The sequence below is a fragment of the Bombyx mori genome, chromosome 16, assembly GCF_030269925.1.
Source record: "Bombyx mori chromosome 16, ASM3026992v2".
In the NCBI taxonomy this organism is placed as follows: domain Eukaryota; kingdom Metazoa; phylum Arthropoda; class Insecta; order Lepidoptera; family Bombycidae; genus Bombyx; species Bombyx mori.
The window spans coordinates 4,806,354-4,825,674 of record NC_085122.1 but is presented as its reverse complement, the minus strand read 5'-3'; the positions used below and the strand labels follow the sequence as shown (position 1 = coordinate 4,825,674).

General features: G+C 39.7%; 3 protein-coding genes across 8 annotated transcripts in view; 1 reads left to right on the top strand and 2 right to left on the bottom strand.

The window, feature by feature from the left end:
* LOC105842055 (glucose dehydrogenase [FAD, quinone]) overlaps positions 1 to 9,378 on the top strand; it is a 47,712-nt gene extending 38,334 nt beyond the window's left edge. For 2 of the 6 annotated variants that reach the window (XM_012692716.4, XM_004928860.5), the window contains exons 2-3: positions 5,506 to 6,269; positions 7,490 to 9,378. In XM_012692716.4, the coding sequence (XP_012548170.2) occupies positions 6,129 to 6,269; positions 7,490 to 9,199 (1,851 nt within the window). In that variant the 5' untranslated portion in view covers positions 5,506 to 6,128 and the 3' untranslated portion in view covers positions 9,200 to 9,378. Of the gene's footprint in view, positions 1 to 2,149; positions 3,841 to 5,505; positions 6,270 to 7,489 lie in introns of those variants that run through there. The other 4 variants (XM_062672961.1, XM_062672960.1, XM_062672958.1 and 1 more) reach the window with 4 other exon arrangements.
* Positions 1 to 19,321, bottom strand: part of LOC101741968 (flotillin-2) — a 436,009-nt gene that overhangs the window by 216,255 nt on the left and 200,433 nt on the right. The window lies entirely within an intron of this gene.
* The window catches only part of LOC101746922 (NADH dehydrogenase [ubiquinone] 1 alpha subcomplex subunit 7), a 364,870-nt gene that overhangs the window by 321,877 nt on the left and 23,672 nt on the right, over positions 1 to 19,321 (bottom strand). The gene's annotated exons all lie outside the window — the stretch shown is intronic.

The window sequence follows — 19,321 nt, the reverse complement described above, 5'->3', positions numbered from 1 at the left end:
TTAATTCCAACTTTTTATTTATTAATTTTTATTGCTTAGATGGGTGGACGAGCTCACAGCCCACCTGGTGTTAAGTGGTTACTGGAGCCCATAGACATCTACAACGTAAATGCGCCACCCACCTTGAGACATCAGGTCTAAGGTCTCAGTATAGTTACAATTTCTATCAATGAAATAGGTTTCGCATTAGCGTTTCAAAGTGATGACCTTAAGGTTTTGAGGTCCAGATGGCAGAAAACAAGCGCTAACATCTCACGGCCCGTGAGTTTCCTTTGCTCATCTACGCTAATAAACCGTAAACAACATTATTTTGCATCGATAAGCAATTGTTTTATTCAATAGACTCGTAATGTTTCTGTCGAATTAGCCACGTCGACGGCATGAATGGGATTATGTTAATATGACAAATCAGAAGCGAGCTCTCGCTGCGTGGGATCAATACGAAACCAGGTATCGTTATTAGTTGGATGTTTGGAAGTCATAGAGAAGCCTTCTGTCACGGATGTTATAGATAATAGAAAAGGCCATAACATTGAATGTTAAAAATACTCCAAATGGACTGTTAATTTGACTATTAGGACGTATTAAATCTAGTTTTCTTTCGTAAATTACATATGTAATAAGATTGTTTGTTTTTTCAAGCATTATTATTATCGTGTACGCGTAATTACCTATAGATACTCACCACGTAAAATACAATTTAGAGGTCTCCCTAGCTTTTCTAGTCTAAAAACCGGAACACCCGTGATTTCTTCGCGACAGAAATTGACTTGGAATAAGTCTAACAAACAAATAAAAATATTTCGATAATTCGAATTAAGAACTTATGGAAGTAGTCACAGAGATTCTAGCTTTCATACCCGTCTGCACTTTAAAATTAACAGCCAAATACATAAGCTTTCTTCTGCTAAAATAAACTGCAGCTCTTTGCAGCTTTACATTGGAATTACTTTTTTTTTTGCGTAGTCGATTTAACGATCTCACGGCCTGTCTCATGGTGGTCTTGGAATCCTTAGATTCCAGTTACATAAATGCCGCCAGCCACCTCTGGATATAAGGCCGAAATCTCAATTGAATGTGTAATCGTATAAAAGCTATTCCACCTTCCAATCTGGAACGCATAAGATTTACAAGTAAAATTATATTCTTATAAACCATCAAACAAAAATGAATTAAGACAGGCGAATATTATAACAGTGGATATTTTAAAATGAGCGGTTTTGAAATTGCAAGTGAAAGTCAATGAATGCTAACGCTTCAAAACAAAACCGCAGTATCTCTGTTTCGTTAAGAATTCGACAAAACCTATCTTTACAAGAAATGCCACAAAATGAGGAAGTTCATTTTACTTTATTAATATTGAAGAGTGAATTACGCGGTCCACAAATACCCGATCCTGTAGACCGAATGGTTAACAGTCGACGTCGCCCCAAAAACGTCATTACGGATCCTCCCGATCTATTAACGGTGCTTTTAGGTACCACAAGCACCGGTCACCATCCTCCTCGAACCCGTCGCTTGCGACGAAGGGCTCGACGAGTGAATTAACCCATAGACACAGCCCACTGAGTTTCTCACCGGATCTTCTCAGTGGGTCGCGTTTCCGATCCGGTGGTAGATTCTGCGAAGCACTGCTCTTGCTAGGGCCAGTGTTAGCAACACTCCCGCTTTGAGCCCCGTGAGCCCACCTACACGTCAAGGAGAAGCTGAAATAGCCACAAAGGCTATCAGCATAGATAGGAAAAAAAAAATGTTTCTGACCCGGCAGTCTAGACATTAATTACACTACGTACTAATAAATTAAGGTAGATAGCTTACGTTTAGAAGGTTTTTTTAAATATATTGACCATAAACCTTCCATAGCGAAATTCCCTACAATAGATATAGTTAATAGACGCAAATGAACAAAGCTATATATTATACAGACTACATAAATAGCTTTACTATATAATCCAATAATACAATATCTTTACTAGAATGAAATCATTTTAAAATTGCATATAAACATCATTGTATTAACAGACTTATTCTTTTCTTGGAGATAACCCGATGATTCATGTAATAATTTTTTTTAGCTCGGTCTATAATAGCGACACAGTTCTTAAAAAATTGAAGGTGCATTTAACGGTAATCTAATTGGTAAATACGAAACGAAATATTGATTTAAGTACAGCAGCTGTGCGCTATCTGTGTTTTGTAAATGTAATTCAAGGCCACGTTACGTTGTCACGGTCATTGAATAAAGTTTACGTTTGTCGTCAATAGATGTCGCTGCCCTGTTTTAAAACTGGCTATGAAGATGTTACCACAAATAGTACTTCAACACACTCGAGCCGTGAAACGTTTGCCATCAGAAGGGTCTTAACTGACTCGACTGAACAGCGAATGATGAGGTCGGATATGATTCTTGTTGATTAAAATCCGCTCCCTAGCTTATCAACTATCGCAGATTTGCTAGGCGAATGTCTGACGCTGTTTTGGCCAATTTTAAATTAACTTTCATTATACGCTATACGGTTGGTGGAGCTGACTGGGGGTCATCGTCGGAGTTTTGATAGACGACACCACGAAAGTGGATATTAGACTTGCGCAAAACATCACTTCCCAATGTAATGTGATATGACATCACTTTTACAGATAGGTGATATTACTCGAAAACATTACACATCACTCTTAACATTACTCGGTGCGTTCAAAGTGATGTGTATAAACACATCACTTAGGTAATGATTCGGGTGTATAGATACAATGTATTCGTCGTCACAGTATCTATTGAACGCACCGAGTAATGTTAAGAGTGATGTGTAATGTTTTCATCAATCATTACCTAAGTGATGTGTATAAACACATCACTTAGGTAATGATTCGGGTGTGTCATTACAATAGTGTATTACAATACAAAGTATGAACTTTGTATTGTAATACACTGTTATATTACTTGACAGATTGACTTACTTAATAATATAATAATTTTATTTTTTACTTAATATAATTTATTGTGGGATGAACGGATTTCATATGGCGACTTAGACTGCAAATTGAGCTCGACAATAATGTTAATATACGAGAGCAGTAGATGCATTGTTTCGGCGCGATATCCTCAAAGTGCATCCAAGGAGGACTGTACTTTCATTTAGACGCCGTTATTTCTTTCACTTATTAAACACGCATTAAAACAAATAATAAAACTATCTTCAAACAAGTGCTTAAGTAATTCAAATCAAACACAAAAATTAATATGAAATATTACTAAACAATTACGAGCGACTAGCGATTTTACAAAAGTTGCGAATAAAAAATTAAGTAAGTACTTGCGGGGAGCTACCGGCTGGCCGCATGAAAAATATAAACACAAATACCTATATTAAAATTCAGACGTACCATAGGTATAAAAATGTACCTAGCGGCCAGGACATATGGTTCAAAATCACTAGGAATAATTCCGTGTCGCTTGCTCATTTATTTTGCGTCGATCGGTCTGTCTCGCTCGCTCGGTTCCGTTCGTGTATTACACGACAAAGAAAGAAACATGTTGGGTGATAGTGTGATGTTTGTTTCCTTCGCGTAATGTGTGATGTTGCATTACATCGTAGAGTAATATTACCCGAGTAATATCACTCGCATTACTTACACATGTCTAGTGGATATCGTTAACATTGTTATGAAGAGACTTTTAATGTCATAAACTGATATTATTAATGCCAAAAAGTTGACTTTTTATGGTTAATTTTTAATTATTGATAATTGTTTAGTGAACAAAAGTTAAACGACCACGCGACGAATTGTATTTGTGTGTGTCATTGTATTCTCGGCTGCCTCAGGTTCGATTTAATCACTAATGTAAGAAATTGCATCACGCAGTTCGATGACCGGTTTGTGCAACGAATAGTGTTTTGATCCGGGACGTCAAACGGTTCCATCGCCGCGGAACAGAAAACTGTGTTTGTAAGCGGTTCAGAATCGCCACCGCTAAAGAAAATGTTACCACCTTGGAATGTCCGATTTAAGTCTCAATTAGTGGATTGTAGAATGGGTATTCCCACCCACCTGTCCTGGTGAAACTGGAAAGGCTTCTGGGCCACCAGTTATCTTTCAATCATAAAAAAAACTGCGAACCATAACGAGTGATTGCTTCGCGGTAAGAATAGCCAGGCTGATCGTCGTATCTACCGTTGAGGTTTCAACCACCCGTTAAAAACAAATATAATTTTAATGTAATGCAATTAATATAATTGCCTTGTATTTTTTCTATATTTAAGCATTTCGCTCCGGTTACTGCGGCTAAGGAACAAAAAAAACCTTTCGTTTGACAATCCAAATTATGAAGCAAAATAATTGAATAGGCAGATGTCAAAGACGAATGATTTTATATAGATCATTTTTATTTAGTGTTATATACTGTTAAAACATAATTTTGGAGAAGGAGGAGGAGGAAGAATTTACGTTAGAGGAGGGAGCATTTAAAGTTATCGAAAATAACGGCAATCCAAAAATTTGGAGTTTACTTTAATAAATTCGATTATTTTCTTCTTGAGTAATCTTGCACATACTTGTGTAGGGTGACGCGGTGTCATACCTGAAATTAAAAAAATAAGAATAATTTATGCATGGAAAATTAATATTGCTCACGTGACGGTATTTGCAATTGTTCTTTTGCATGTCTCTGCGTTAAATACAGCATAAAGAAGATTTATTCGTGTTTTACAATTATCCTTCAAACTGGAAGGCATAGTAGGGAATTGGGCACAGATCAACCAGTGTGTTAAATCCAATTGTCAATTGGATATTGTCAATTGACAATTGTCCTGTGCCTTAGTCCTTTTTTATGTCACACACGGGAAGAGATAAAGTAGTGCTATTTAAAGTTACACTACACAACCGAAAAATTTAATCTACCAATTAACATGTAACTTTACTTTTAATTTACTTTATATCCGAGTGGTCTTAATGAAATCAAAACCAACTGTTATCATTTAATCTCGCATTTCATATGTTTACGGACTACAGTCGTCCGCGAAAACCGTCCAAGAAAACTGTGCAGTATTTGAAACATCGGAAATAATAGATGCGCGATTAAACCTTAAAAGTAGTTTTATTTTATGTTAATAACACGCGAAAACTGAAGAAAATACGAGTCTTAATCTAGATCAGCTTTTCCCAAAGTGGGCGATAACTCCTCCATGTGGGCGTTGCAGGCTTAATAGTGGGCGGTGATAGACCCAGAAAAAAAGGGGGCGTTGGGTTGGCTTGGGAGGCGATTTGTAATTTCATCTAGGAGGACTCTTAGACACCGACCGAGCTCTCGCTATAGTGGTTTTTAAGTAGGTAGAAAAAATAGGGGCGCTAAAAAATAATTTATTCTCAAAGTAGGCAGTAGGCAAAATAAGTTTGGGTACAGCTGATCTAGATAATAATTGTAGAAACAACGTTCTTCATACTATATATAAAGTAACTTTATATTAATTCACACAAGTTTCAAATAAACACGTAAATTTCTCGTTCCAGGAACCAAAAGCCGAGAGCGCGATCGCACGTCGCAAAATGGGACAAGAGCAATCTTACGTACACGCCAACGGTCCAGTGAGACGTTACAAGAACAAATACGAAGATCCTGTGCAATACAGGAACTCTATCGACTGCAGGAAAAGCGAATACGAGAGCAAGGAATACGAATACATACGACAGAAAGCGAGACGGAGCGCCGACAGTTTCAAGAGCGACCACTCCACCGAGAGCAGTGGATACCGGAGCGGATCCAGCGCCTGCGAGTGCCGATCCGAAGTCTCATCGAAAAGCGGATACTACGGCACGTCTCTGTACAAAAACGATCACTACAAAGACGCGAACAAAGACATTTACAAACCAGTGAAGCTACCAAAGGAGAAACGCTACAGGAATCAACTTATCCAACTGCAGAAGGACGAATTGAAAAGCGCCCGACTAATGAGTTATCTGGACGAAAGCGATAAAGGACAGTTTAAAACTGGGTCATCGAAAAAGTCCGGCATAAGGAATTATACTCCAAAGATTCTCTCGGAAGAGGAACAAAAGGGCAAATTGGATTGGAGTTAGAGTAGATAGTTTGTAGTTGTATATAGTAGCTTAGTAGTAGATGTATAGTGGCAGATATGGAGGCGGCAGGAGCTTTGGCGAGCTTGGCACCGTCGCCGATTACCGTGTTGGGTCTGATACCACTCCTGGCATTAGGGATCACGTACTTCAGATACCAACAATACGATCCGGAATCCTACGTTACGGACATCAATGCTGTAAGTGTATCTCTCGTTTGTTATTTGTTTGATTAAGATCGCTTGCTTCACATTGGATTGTGAATATGATTAAAGATTTACAACATTCAACATTAAAATGCGCTAAGGTTAATGTTACAGTAATTTATTCTAGGACTCGATTTAACGAAACATCAAGATTTTCGTAATTTACACAATCGTAAGCATTTTAATTACCATTAGCATTTTTCACATTGCTTTTTTTATAAATACCTCGAGTTAATTGTGTAAATTAAGCGACAAATTAATGTAACTCCACTGTTATTATAAATGTTCAAGAATTACGTACATACATACAATCAAATCTTCAATTATTTTAGTTCCTGGCTTATCACACCTGTTTAAGCGAAAATATAATAAAAAAACTTTTGTGAGAACAAATAAAAAAAGGGAAAATTATTTTCATTGATATTTAAAACAATGTTATAAATATATGAATATTAATACGTGAAGCAAAAACTTTGTATCCCTTTCTACGAAAATTGCGCGGACGGAGGAGTATGAAATTTTCCACACTTATAGAGAATATAGAGAAGAAGTGCACAATGCTAATATTTTATATATATTTTTAAATACGATAATTTATATTTTAAAATAAAGAAATCATTACACACACTACATATCACGTATTTGCATACCTACATACGCACACACGCATTTGTTGTCTATTTATTGTCAAACTTTTGTTCTTGGCGTCTGTTGTCAAACTGAGAAAATATTGTTTGCCTTTGTTTAATTTTTTTTTGTGTAGTCTTGGCGTAATTTGTGATTATAGAAGTATAAAATACAATCATAATAGTGTACAAACTTACAATTCCAATTAATTATAGTAGAATTTCGACTACGAAATATGAAAACACGCGTAATTCCGAGAAACTAACATCGGTTCATTTCACACTGAACTGTATAATCTGCGAACTGATATTATTATATTTCTATTGAAAAATATTCTACTTGCCACACAATAACAGACATAAATTACATTTTTGAAAAATAAAATTGTAAGATTTTTATGCAAGACTTATATAATTTACCCTCTATATCTTTCTAAATAAAAATTAAGAAAAAAATAGATTCACCACTCCCAGAGTATAAATAACTACATAATACTTGAATTAATAAAATATTTATGTCTGTATGTATCATCGAGAATATAATGTAATTGAATAAATTTGAATAAGTCCGATTTTGTCATTTTTCAGGTGATGCCGATTTATGACTTCGTGGTAGTGGGGGGAGGTTCGGCCGGCGCTGTGGTTGCGTCGCGCCTTTCCGAGATCGGCAACTGGACCGTCCTCCTCCTCGAGGCGGGATACGACGAGAACGAGATCTCGGACATCCCCGCACTGGCGGGCTACACGCAACTCTCCGAAATGGACTGGAAGTTCCAAACGACACCTTCGAACAATCGTTCGTATTGTTTAGCCATGAACGGTGATAGATGTAATTGGCCGAGAGGTAAAGTTCTGGGTGGCAGCAGCGTACTCAATGCCATGGTATACGTTAGAGGAAACCGTAACGATTACGACTTGTGGGAGGCACTCGGTAATCCTGGATGGTCGTACGATTCCGTTCTGCCTTATTTCCTAAAATCAGAAGACAATCGGAACCCCTACTTAGTGAACACGCCGTATCACGCGGCCGGTGGATACCTGACCGTTCAAGAAGCACCATGGCGTACTCCATTATCAGTTGCGTTCTTAAAAGCCGGCATGGAACTGGGTTACGAGAACCGAGACATAAATGGAGCGAAACAGACTGGGTTCATGTTGACGCAGGCGACTATGAGGCGCGGGAGTCGATGCAGCACAGCCAAAGCGTTTCTAAGACCCGTGCGACACAGGGACAACCTTCACGTTGCGCTCGGAGCACAAGTCACCAGAATACTTATTAATCCAGTCAAAAAACAAGCATATGGGGTGGAGTTCATACGCAACGGCGTCAAACAGAAAGTCAGGATTAAGAGAGAAGTGGTAATGTCGGCCGGAGCATTGGCAACACCTCACTTGATGATGCTTAGCGGGGTTGGACCAGCGGAACACCTCAGGGAACACGGCATTCCTTTGATAGCGAATTTGAAAGTCGGCCACAACTTACAAGACCATGTCGGTTTGGGTGGATTGACCTTCGTAGTCAACAAGCCCGTCACGTTCAAGAAGGACCGATTCCAGACATTTGCTGTGGCCATGAACTACATTCTATCTGAAAAGGGACCAATGACGACCCAAGGCGTTGAAGGATTGGCTTTCGTCAATACAAAATACGCTCCGCCATCAGGGGCTTGGCCCGATATTCAGTTCCATTTCGCTCCTAGTTCAGTAAACTCTGATGGCGGAGAACAGATCCGAAAAATCTTGAATTTGCGAGATCGAGTTTACAATACCGTGTACAAACCCATTGAAAATACCGAAACCTGGACCATTCTTCCGTTACTTCTGCGCCCGAAAAGCTCCGGTTGGGTTAAATTGAGGAGTCGCAACCCTTTCCAGCCCCCCTCGATAGAGCCTAACTATTTCGCGTACAAGGAGGATATCAAAGTACTGACGGAAGGCATAAAGATCGCTATGGCGATTTCGAATACCACTTCTTTCCAAAGATACGGATCAAGGCCCCACAACATTCCCCTGCCCGGTTGCCAACACCACGTGCTCTTTAGTGACGAATACTGGGAGTGCAGTTTGAAGCACTTCTCTTTTACGATTTACCACCCCACCGGGACCTGCAAGATGGGGCCAAAACATGATCAAGAAGCCGTCGTAGACCCAAGGCTGCGAGTGCACGGTGTTGCCAACCTGCGGGTCGTGGACGCGAGTGTCATGCCGACCATTATAAGTGGCAACCCCAACGCTCCTGTCATCATGATAGCTGAGAAAGCATCGGACATGATCAAGGAGGACTGGCTTGTATTATGACAGTGCTAAGTGTTAAAGACTAAGAAAATTCAAAATACTCATAAGTGTAATTACATGTTAGTTATTTAATTTCTGTAATTATTAGTCACTTTGTAAATAATGTAAAAGTTTAGAAGTATTCTTACATTTTTTATTGTAATGTATCAAAGTCTTTAATTAATTAAATAAGGAATAAATTTCTTGCTGTTTGATTGACGCATTAATATCTGAAGTTTGTGAAATGAGTTCAAAAAGTGAACGAGTAGATTCCTACGTTTTCTTTTTTAATTTGGCTTCATGCAATTATGCCTTCTGGCAGACAAAGAGTGGGTTGAGAAAATTTCCGTTCTTTTATAGCAATATAAGACGAAGACATGTCCTATTTCAGGCGACGTCATTTTACGATATCTATGGGGTAAATGCTTAACATCAGATGGATCATGAGGTCTGTTTCCTACGTCTATGTCAATTAAAAAATTATCAAACTCTCATTATCTTTGTACATATAGTTATAAACATCATTGTATTTTTTTATCTCCATATAGCATGAGTTTGTACTAAAATGCTAATAAAAAAGTCTAGAAAATAAAAGTATACAAGCCTTTCACCTACCTAGCTTATGTAACTTTTATCAATATTATATTGCCATCTATCTCTGAGTAGCACGTACGACATACTAGCGCCATCTCATGACTAAATAAAACTCTATTTCTGTTTACAGTTTGACATTACAATAATCATTTTCAAGTCTGACAATAGATGACTCTGTCTTAAATTAATTCTGATATCGGATGAACGTTTTAAAATTAAATCAGTTATTAGATGACTTTAAAATTAATTTAAGCAGTTTTTTTTATTTGTGTTGTATAATTTTTGATATTATGTAAAGCGATAATCTCCCATATGTTATATATATATATGTATTTTTTTTTATTGCCCTTGTAGGCAGACGAGCATACGGCCCACCTGATGGTGAGTGGTTACCATCGCCCATGGACTTCAGCAATGCCAGGGGCAGAGCCAAGCCGCTGCCTACCGCTTAATACTCTCCATAAGCCTCGTTTGAAGAAGGACATGTCATAGCGCTCCTTATTATATAGCATATTCCTTAAGCATACGTGATACGCACGGCATAAACAATTTAGGCACTTTTACACTTGTAACTTTTAAATTAAAAAAGACATGTGACTAAAATTAGTCCACAAAACTAGCACCCTTTTTTAATTTACGAGCCCTTGATGACTGTTCTCTTTTATCACTAGGTAATCGCTATCACTAAAATATTTAAGACTAGCGACCCGCCCTCGCTTCGCTTCGGAAACATTAAAACACACATGAAACCAAAAAAATAAAATAAAAAAAAATTAAAAAAAGTAGCCTATGTTCATCAGGGACAATGTCGGCTTCTAATGGAAAAAGAATTTTTCAAATCGGTCCAGTAGTTTCGGAGCCTATTCGAAACAAACAAACAAACAAATCTTTCCTCTTTATAATATTAGTATAATATTAGTATAGATGTACTAAAACGCAAATAACAAAGATCATGAATATTGCAGACAGTACGATAAGTGGTACATGAGTAATTAAATTACTGTTATCAATAAAATCTTGTTTTTTTTTTTAATTTATTACCTATGCTGGTAGTTTCGAAGGGTTATGCCAGCTTAACCGAACAGGTAGGTGAGCTCACGGGCTCAACCTAGAAGAATTGCTATATTGTTTGCCTAGGAGAATTTGCTAACATTAGCCGTATCAAGTGCTTCACCGGATCGCTTGGTAAGCAGCGGCTTGGTTCTACCCCTGGTATTGCTGAAGTCCATGGGCGACGGCAACCATTCACCATCAGGTGAGCCGTCTGCCTACACGGGCAATAGAAAATTTAAAAAAATCTACCATCGCCGTAAGGAATTTACCACTTGATCGGAAGCGCGACCCACTGAGAAAATCTGCCAAAAAAACTCAGCTGGCTGTGTCTGAGGGTTAATCCTCGCCGAACCCTTCGTAGCAAGCGACGAATTCGACGAGAACGGTGGCCGATGCTTGAGGTACCTAAAAACACCGATAGTTGATCTGGACGATCCAAAATGATGTAAATCTTGTCGATTTGCTGTTTGTTTAAATAAGTTTTTTACACTACGTAGTACAGACAGTACGTAACAGATGGCGCTGGTATCATCAACCAGTTCCATCAAGTAATCAGGATAGAAATTAAACACACTCAAATATGACATTAATTTACTTCTGTATAGTTATGTACATATTTCATCCTCACGTTCTAGTAAAATCGGAAATATGTCCGGGCTACCAACAAGGGAATAATTGCAGGTATCGAACTCAAAGGAAATAAGTAAAAAATGTACTGCTACCTATCTAATCGATCTTTGTAATGTTATTTAAACTGATCTTAGTGTCCGTTGTTGCTTGAGAACATAAATAATAATCGGGCACAACAAAGCCGCTACTTGTTTCTGATAATATTGCTCTGTTCAAAGATCGTGCGGAAGATAGTTGGAGAGAAGTTAAAATAGCACTTAGAATACAGCGACTCCTTACAGACAGGTAATGGAAAAATTATCTCTTTTAAAGCCCTAGAGATGAACGCAGTCGTCTCATGTAGTGGGCATGGCTTTAATTTTTAGGCCGGGGTCCGAATATCCTCACGAGATCCCTGTGCGGGATTTATGAGAGATCAATCTAATAGTCTTGTCCCAATGTCAAGCATGACAGTAACACATGCAGAGAGACGGTACAAAGAAATCAATCAACTCCCCCGAGCGAAAACATGCGTTACACAAAGGGTAAGAAAAAGCTCACGCATGTAGACCCAGAGGCTCCAATCGTTCCGTGAACATCATGTGTTTAATCAGATACTTGCGAACATCAAATACATTACAGTATTTTCAGCGACTAAGTCTTAATAAAAGAAATATACATTTTTATTAAATTTATGAGAAGCCCATTATAATTTGTCAGATTCATAACGCGATGCTATAAAACAACTAGAGGCGGCGCCACAATGTTTGATTGATGTCCTAATAAAACGATTGAATTAAACATAATAATATGATTACTAAATCAAACGAGTCGTTCAACAAGTATCAAGTGTGCAACAGACAGGTTTTTATCAAATACAGTAGTAGCACGAATCTAGGTAAATTAATTTATTAAACAACATCGAGTGTAATAAATTGTTTTGCGTTTATTAAGTCGTATTAAAGTCGTCGTGGCCTAAAGGATAAGACGTCCGGTGCATTCGTATCTAGCGATGCAACGGTGTTCGAATCCCGCCGGCGGGTACCAATTTTTCCAATGAAATACGTACTTAACTAATGTTCACGATTGACTTCCACGGTGAAGGAATAACGTCGTGTAATAAAAATCAAACCCGCAAAATTATAATTTGCGTAATTACTGGTGGTAGGACCTCTTGTGAGTCCGCACGGGTAGGTACCACCACCCCGCCTATTTCTGCCGTGAAGCAGTAATGCGTTTCGGCTTGAAGGGTGGGGCAGCCGTTGTAACTATACTGAGACCTTAGAACTTATATCTCAAGGTGGGTGGTGCATTTACGTTGTAGATGTCTATGGGCTCCAGTAACCACTTAACACCAGGTGGGTTGTGAGCTCGTCCACCCATCAAAGCAATAAAAAAAAAAGCTAAACTAATTTATTATTTGAAACGATAAGTCAGTTATGAATCGAAATTATTTTGCCTAGACGCTGTAACTGACTTGGTTATTGATGATCTCGTTGTCTATTTAGCAAGAATGCTTGTTATTAATTACGTAACATGTTACAAAAAAAAACAAAATTGTGACGCTCATTGGTCAGTTGGAATTTTTGTCGTGAAAGCATATCTAATCGTTAATATGGACACTGTACAAATATCAAGTCAATTATTAACCATAACCTGCTTAAATAACCGTGCCACATGGCGTCGCATCGGTATCGCAGGATTCGACTGATGAATACTCACGACCACTCTGTCAAGAGTGTAAGACTAGGAAAAAGAATAACTTAAATAAATAAACAAAGAATTCTGTGCTATGGGAACCTAAGACTGAAACTGAATTGACATACGTTTACGTTCAAATCTTAATATATATAAATTACGTGTCACGTTGTTTGTCCGCGATGGACACCTAAACTACTGAAACGATTTTAACTTCTTTTCTTTTTATATATGTGTTTTGTTCTAGCTTAGGCCATAGGATGGTTTTTATTTCGATTAATGGTCGCAATATTTATTAGTTAACAATAAAATGATTTCTTATGTTGAATATTGTTATTAATTGTAAGTTTCATAAGTCTAAAGCAGATGGCGCCTTAAATCAGTTTCTAGACAAAAAAAAAATATTGCTTACATGGGTGGACGAGCTCACAGCCCATCTGTTGTTTTACTGGAGCCTATGGACATCTACGACGTAAATGCGCCACCCACCTTGAGACACAAGTTCTAAGATCTCAGTATAGTTACAACGGCTACCCTACCCTTCAGACCGAAACGCATTACTGCTTCACGGCAGAAATAGGCAGTGGCGGTGGTACCTACCCGCGCGGACTCACAAGAGTTTCTACCACCAGTGGATTGTAATACTGTCTGACATTAATATCTCATAGATGGCGCTGTGTTAAAAATACCAACGTTTCACATAAGCTACAATTTAGTGGCATAACCACCACGGGTTGCTGAGGCTAAAGTTTAAGTGAAATTTATTTCGTAGAAAACGCAATACAGTGAAAACAAATTGTTCTTACTTTGTCAATTTTTAAACGGTTTTATTTAGCTCGACCTGTACGGAATTTGTTTTTTATTTATTTGGGTCAAAATTAGAAATTGAAATTTAAGCACCTTTCCGTTGTCAGATTGATCTGAAATTTGGTACACACATTTAATTTAGATGACAATACAATATAATAAAATCAATGACATTATAAATCTAAGATGGCCGCCGATACAAAATGGCGGATTACATATTTTTCCTTAAACCCCTCAATATGGGTATCAAATGAAAGGGCTACACTAGTAAAACACGATGATTATGTCAAAATTTAAAATTCCAGATGGACGCCGTTCCAATATGGCGGACTAGGTACATATTTTTCCACAACCACCACAATGTGGGTATCAAATAATAGGACTACACTAGCAGAATACTGTCATTATGTCAAAATTTCGTATTAGGTGTTACAAGTTACAAAATGGCGTATTAGGTGGGGGCATGGGCGCATCTTGTTGTATATTAAGCCTTGCCCCTTTGCTGGACTTCTGACGAGGTCGACCGTCAAAATGCGCCTTAATCGTGGGAACAACATGGTAACAATAAATAAAAAAGCAAACAAAAATAAAAACGAAACTGCTACACAACGAAAAAGAAGGCTCGAAAAGGCAAAAGAAAAGTATAGAACGAAACGTGCAAAGGAAAGTGAAAATGAAACCCACAGTTGACTACAGAAACGAAGAGAACGGTTAGCAACAGAAACACCTGAGCAACATGATACCAGGTTAATAGCACAACGTGAGAGACAAAGGCAGCTGGTAGAGTCAGAAACACCTGAACGTCATGAGTCCAGGCTAGCATCACAACGTGACAGACGAAGAGAGCTAATAGCGTCAGAAACACCCGAGCGTCATGAGTCCAGGCTAGCATCACAACGTGACAGACAAAGAGAGTTGTTAGCATCAGAAACATCTGAGCGTCATGAGTCTAGGCTAGCATCACAACGTGACAGACGAAGAGAGCTAATAGCGTCAGAAATATTTGAGCGTCATGAGTCCAGGCTAAGATTACAACGTAACAGACAAATAGAGCTGTTAGCGTCAGAAACACCTGAGCAACATGAGGCCAGGTTAACAGGACGGCGTGAGAGACGAAAGGAGTTAGAAGCTTCAGAAACACCTGAGCAACGCCACGACAGGTTAAATAACCAACGTGAGCGTGCACAGCAACGCAGAGCTGAAAATAATGTACAAGCGTTTGAAAATGCCATTAACACATCGTGTATACACGTTTGTGACATTTGCACGAAGCATTGATATCCTAACCAAATTCATACTGTACGTTACAACACAGCTGTATTAGGCGGTTCCGACGGTATATCCAACCGCGTTATTAAACTTCTACCCGTCCAACTCATCGTGATGTTGGCATCTATTTTCAATGCCGCTATGGCGAACTGTATCTTTCCCGCGGTGTGGAAAGAAGCGGACGTTATCGGCATACATAAACCCGGTAAACCAAAAAATCATCCGACGAGCTACCGCCCGATTAGCCTGCTCATGTCTCTAGGCAAACTGTATGAGCGTCTGCTCTACAAACGCCTCAGAGACTTCGTCTCATCCAAGGGCATCCTCATCAATGAACAATTCGGATTCCGTACAAATCACTCATGCGTTCAACAGGTGCACCGCCTCACGGAGCACATTCTTGTGGGGCTTAATCGACCAAAACCGTTATACACGGGAGCTCTCTTCTTCGACGTCGCAAAAGCGTTCGACAAAGTCTGGCACAACGGTTTGATTTTCAAACTATTCAACATGGGTGTGCCGGATAGTCTCGTGCTCATCATACGGGACTTCTTGTCGAACCGCTCTTTTCGATATCGAGTCGAGGGAACCCGCTCCTCCCCACGACCTCTCACAGCTGGAGTCCCGCAAGGCTCTGTCCTTTCACCCCTCCTATTTAGCTTATTCATTAAGGATATTCCCCGGTCGCCGCCGACCCATTTAGCTTTATTCGCCGACGACACGACTGTTTACTATTCCAGTAGAAACAAGTCCCTAATCGCGAAGAAGCTTCAGAGCGCAGCCCTAGCCCTAGGACAGTGGTTCCGAAAATGGCGCATAGACATCAACCCAGCGAAAAGTACTGCGGTGCTATTTCAGAGGGGAAGCTCCACACGGATTTCCTCCCGTATTAGGAGGAGGAATCTCACACCCCCGATTACTCTCTTTAGTCAATCCATACCCTGGGCCAGGAAGGTCAAGTACCTGGGCGTTACCCTGGATGCATCGATGACATTCCGCCCGCATATAAAATCAGTCCGTGACCGTGCCGCGTTTATTCTCGGTAGACTCTACCCCATGATCTGTAAGCGGAGTAAAATGTCCCTTCGGAACAAGGTGACACTTTACAAAACTTTCATTAGGCCCGTCATGACTTACGCGAGTGTGGTGTTCGCTCACGCGGCCCGCACACACATAGACACCCTTCAATCTCTACAATCCCGCTTTTGCAGGTTAGCCGTCGGAGCTCCGTGGTTCGTGAGGAACGTTGACCTACACGACGACCTGGGCCTCGAATCTATACAGAAATACATGAAGTCAGCGTCGGAACGGTACTTCGATAAGGCTATGCGTCATGATAATCGCCTTATCGTAGCCGCCGCTGACTACTCCCCGAATCCTGATCATGCAGGAGCCAGTCACCGTCGACGCCCTAGACACGTCCTTACGGATCCATCAGATCCAATAACCTTTGCACTAGACGCCTTCAGCTCTAGGAGCAGGCTTAGGGACCTCGGTAACCGTACTCGTCGAACTCGACAAAGAGTTCGCCGTGCAACCTAACCCATGAATCAGCTCGCGGAGTTTCTCGCCGGATCTTCTCAGCGGGTCGCGATTCCGATCCGGTAGTAGATTCATTCGCGAAGCAGCTACTCTTGAGTTGTTAGGTCTCCTTCGGAGGCGCTCGGGCAGCTGTTAGCAAATCCCACCCCTCCTGGCTGAGCCTTTGCTCGCCCACCTGTCCTGGTGAAACTGGAAAGGCCTCCGGGCCACCAGTAATACTTCAATCATAAAAAAAAAAGCTGTATTAGGATATCTACCTGCAGAACTGTCTTCAAAAACAACATTACTTTTATGTTCGCGCTGCCAAACACATGTGACCAGTAATAAAACAATAGCACCATCAAAGGCGTACTGGAATAATCTGGATCCAGGTTCAATACCAGATGAGATTCAAGCGCTGACGCAAGCAGAGCAGCGATTGCTGTGTAGAATCATCCCGCTTGTTAAAATCGTAAAATTTACTGGGCTATACGGGCAGTACGGTTTCCGCGGACAAGCAGTGTTGTTTGCCCAAGATATCTTTGAGGTCAGTGAAAGATTACCTAATATGCTTCCAAGATCTTCCAGCCAGGTGGGTATAGTTGTAGTTACAGAATGTTTGCAGAATTTGAACATCACAAGAGAGTTCACAATATCTCGCGAAAAATTCTACAGCGCTTTAAGATGGTTAACTAGAAATAACCTACTTTATAGAGATGTACGCATTGACGAAAATGTCTAGATTAGTGAACAAGACTTAATACGACTTAGTGTGCCAGATATACCTGAAAATGGTGAACCTGAAAGAATCGAAATTCCAAATGTATTCATTAGTATTAATGACGTTGCTAGAATTATTCGGGCTTCATGGCATCAAGGTGACCACAGCGTTTTCACTTCGGGATTTGCCGGCGTGCAATGTAACGGCATGCACGCTATTTACCATAAAGCCATACAGTTTCCAGCAAAATTCAATTATGGTACGGCTGAAAGAAGGATGTTGCCCTTAGTTTTGTCATGGGCATCCACCGTCCATAAAATGCAGGGCAGCATCGTCGACCATGCAGTAGTATATTTGGGCTCAAAATTGTTTGAGGAAGGACAAGCATACGTGGCTCTAAGTCGAGTTAAGTCTCTGGAAGGGCTATCTATGTATTGAGGAATTAGATTGTACTAAATTATCAGGTAAGAAACCATGTAATAATGATGCACTGAATGAATTAAATAGAATGAGGAATATTCAGTAGACAATTTCACTAAATACTAAAAACAAGAAAATAAAAATCGGTAAAAAACTTTTAAGTTAAACGGTTTTATTTTATGTGCACTGAAAACTACAAAATAAATAAATAGTTACTTACCTATCAACCTACGTAGGTCATCTCGGTCATTAATATCTCTGATGGTAGTGGTTGTCATAACATGAACCATGTCAGCGGCCGAAAGGCAGTTCATGAAAGAACACTAACACCAGGGTTTGCTTGGTAGGTAAACTAAGCACACACTATAACAAGTAGGTATTTTGACCTTCTAGTTCAGAAATATTTTAGTACTAGGCAGAATAGCTTTTAGGCATATTAGACTAAAATAAAAACGTGGGGCCCCTCTGAAATCATACCTATGGTAGAGCATATCTTATACTTTTGTAGATCATGAGCTCGGCGTTCGCTGGTGAAGCCGCCACGGCTGGTTATTGATGGTCAAAACCTCCAGTTACGATTATAGTAAGTCGATTCAGCGGACCCTGGACTCCGGAGCTATGAGGTTTCGGATGCGACCGGGATAAGCCGCTAGGATGATGATGATGACGATTATAATAAGTCGATACAATCCACACTTAGTATAATAGAAAGTAATACAGAAATAATAATGGGCCCCACGTTTTTATTTTAGTCTAATATGCCTAAAAGCTATTCTGCCTAGTACTAAAATATTTCTGAACTAGAAGGTCAAAATACCTACTTGTTATAGTGTGTGCTTAGTTTACCTACCAAGCAAACCCTGGTGTTAGTGTTCTTTCATGAACTGCCTTTCGGCCGCTGACATGGTTCATGTTATGACAACCACTACCATCAGAGATATTAATGACCGAGATGACCTACGTAGGTTGATAGGTAAGTAACTATTTATTTATTTTGTAGTTTTCAGTGCACATAAAATAAAACCGTTTAACTTAAAAGTTTTTTACCGATTTTTATTTGTATTAGCATAGCCGTCCACGTGTTATTTAGAAACAAAAACCTTAGCCACAGCAACGTGTGGCCGCATCTGCTAGTAAATCTTCTTCTGAGTCGGTCTCTTCATTACTGAAGGTCGTGTCTAATCTAAAATGTGGACCACTCGATGCACAATGTTTCCCCACGTCTCCCTGTCCTCGGCGGTCTTTATAGCCTCGGTTATTTGCAGGTCGGTGAGCGTCTTAACCAGATCAGACCAGCGGGTAGGTGAGCGTCCGTGTGATCTTCTGCCGTCAACCTGACCAACTACCATCAGCTTCTCCAAGTTATCGGGGCCTCTACAAGCGATGTGGCCGAAGTACGCGAGAATACGTTGGAAGCAGATAGCGGACAGCCTTGTGGCAATAAAAATAAATAC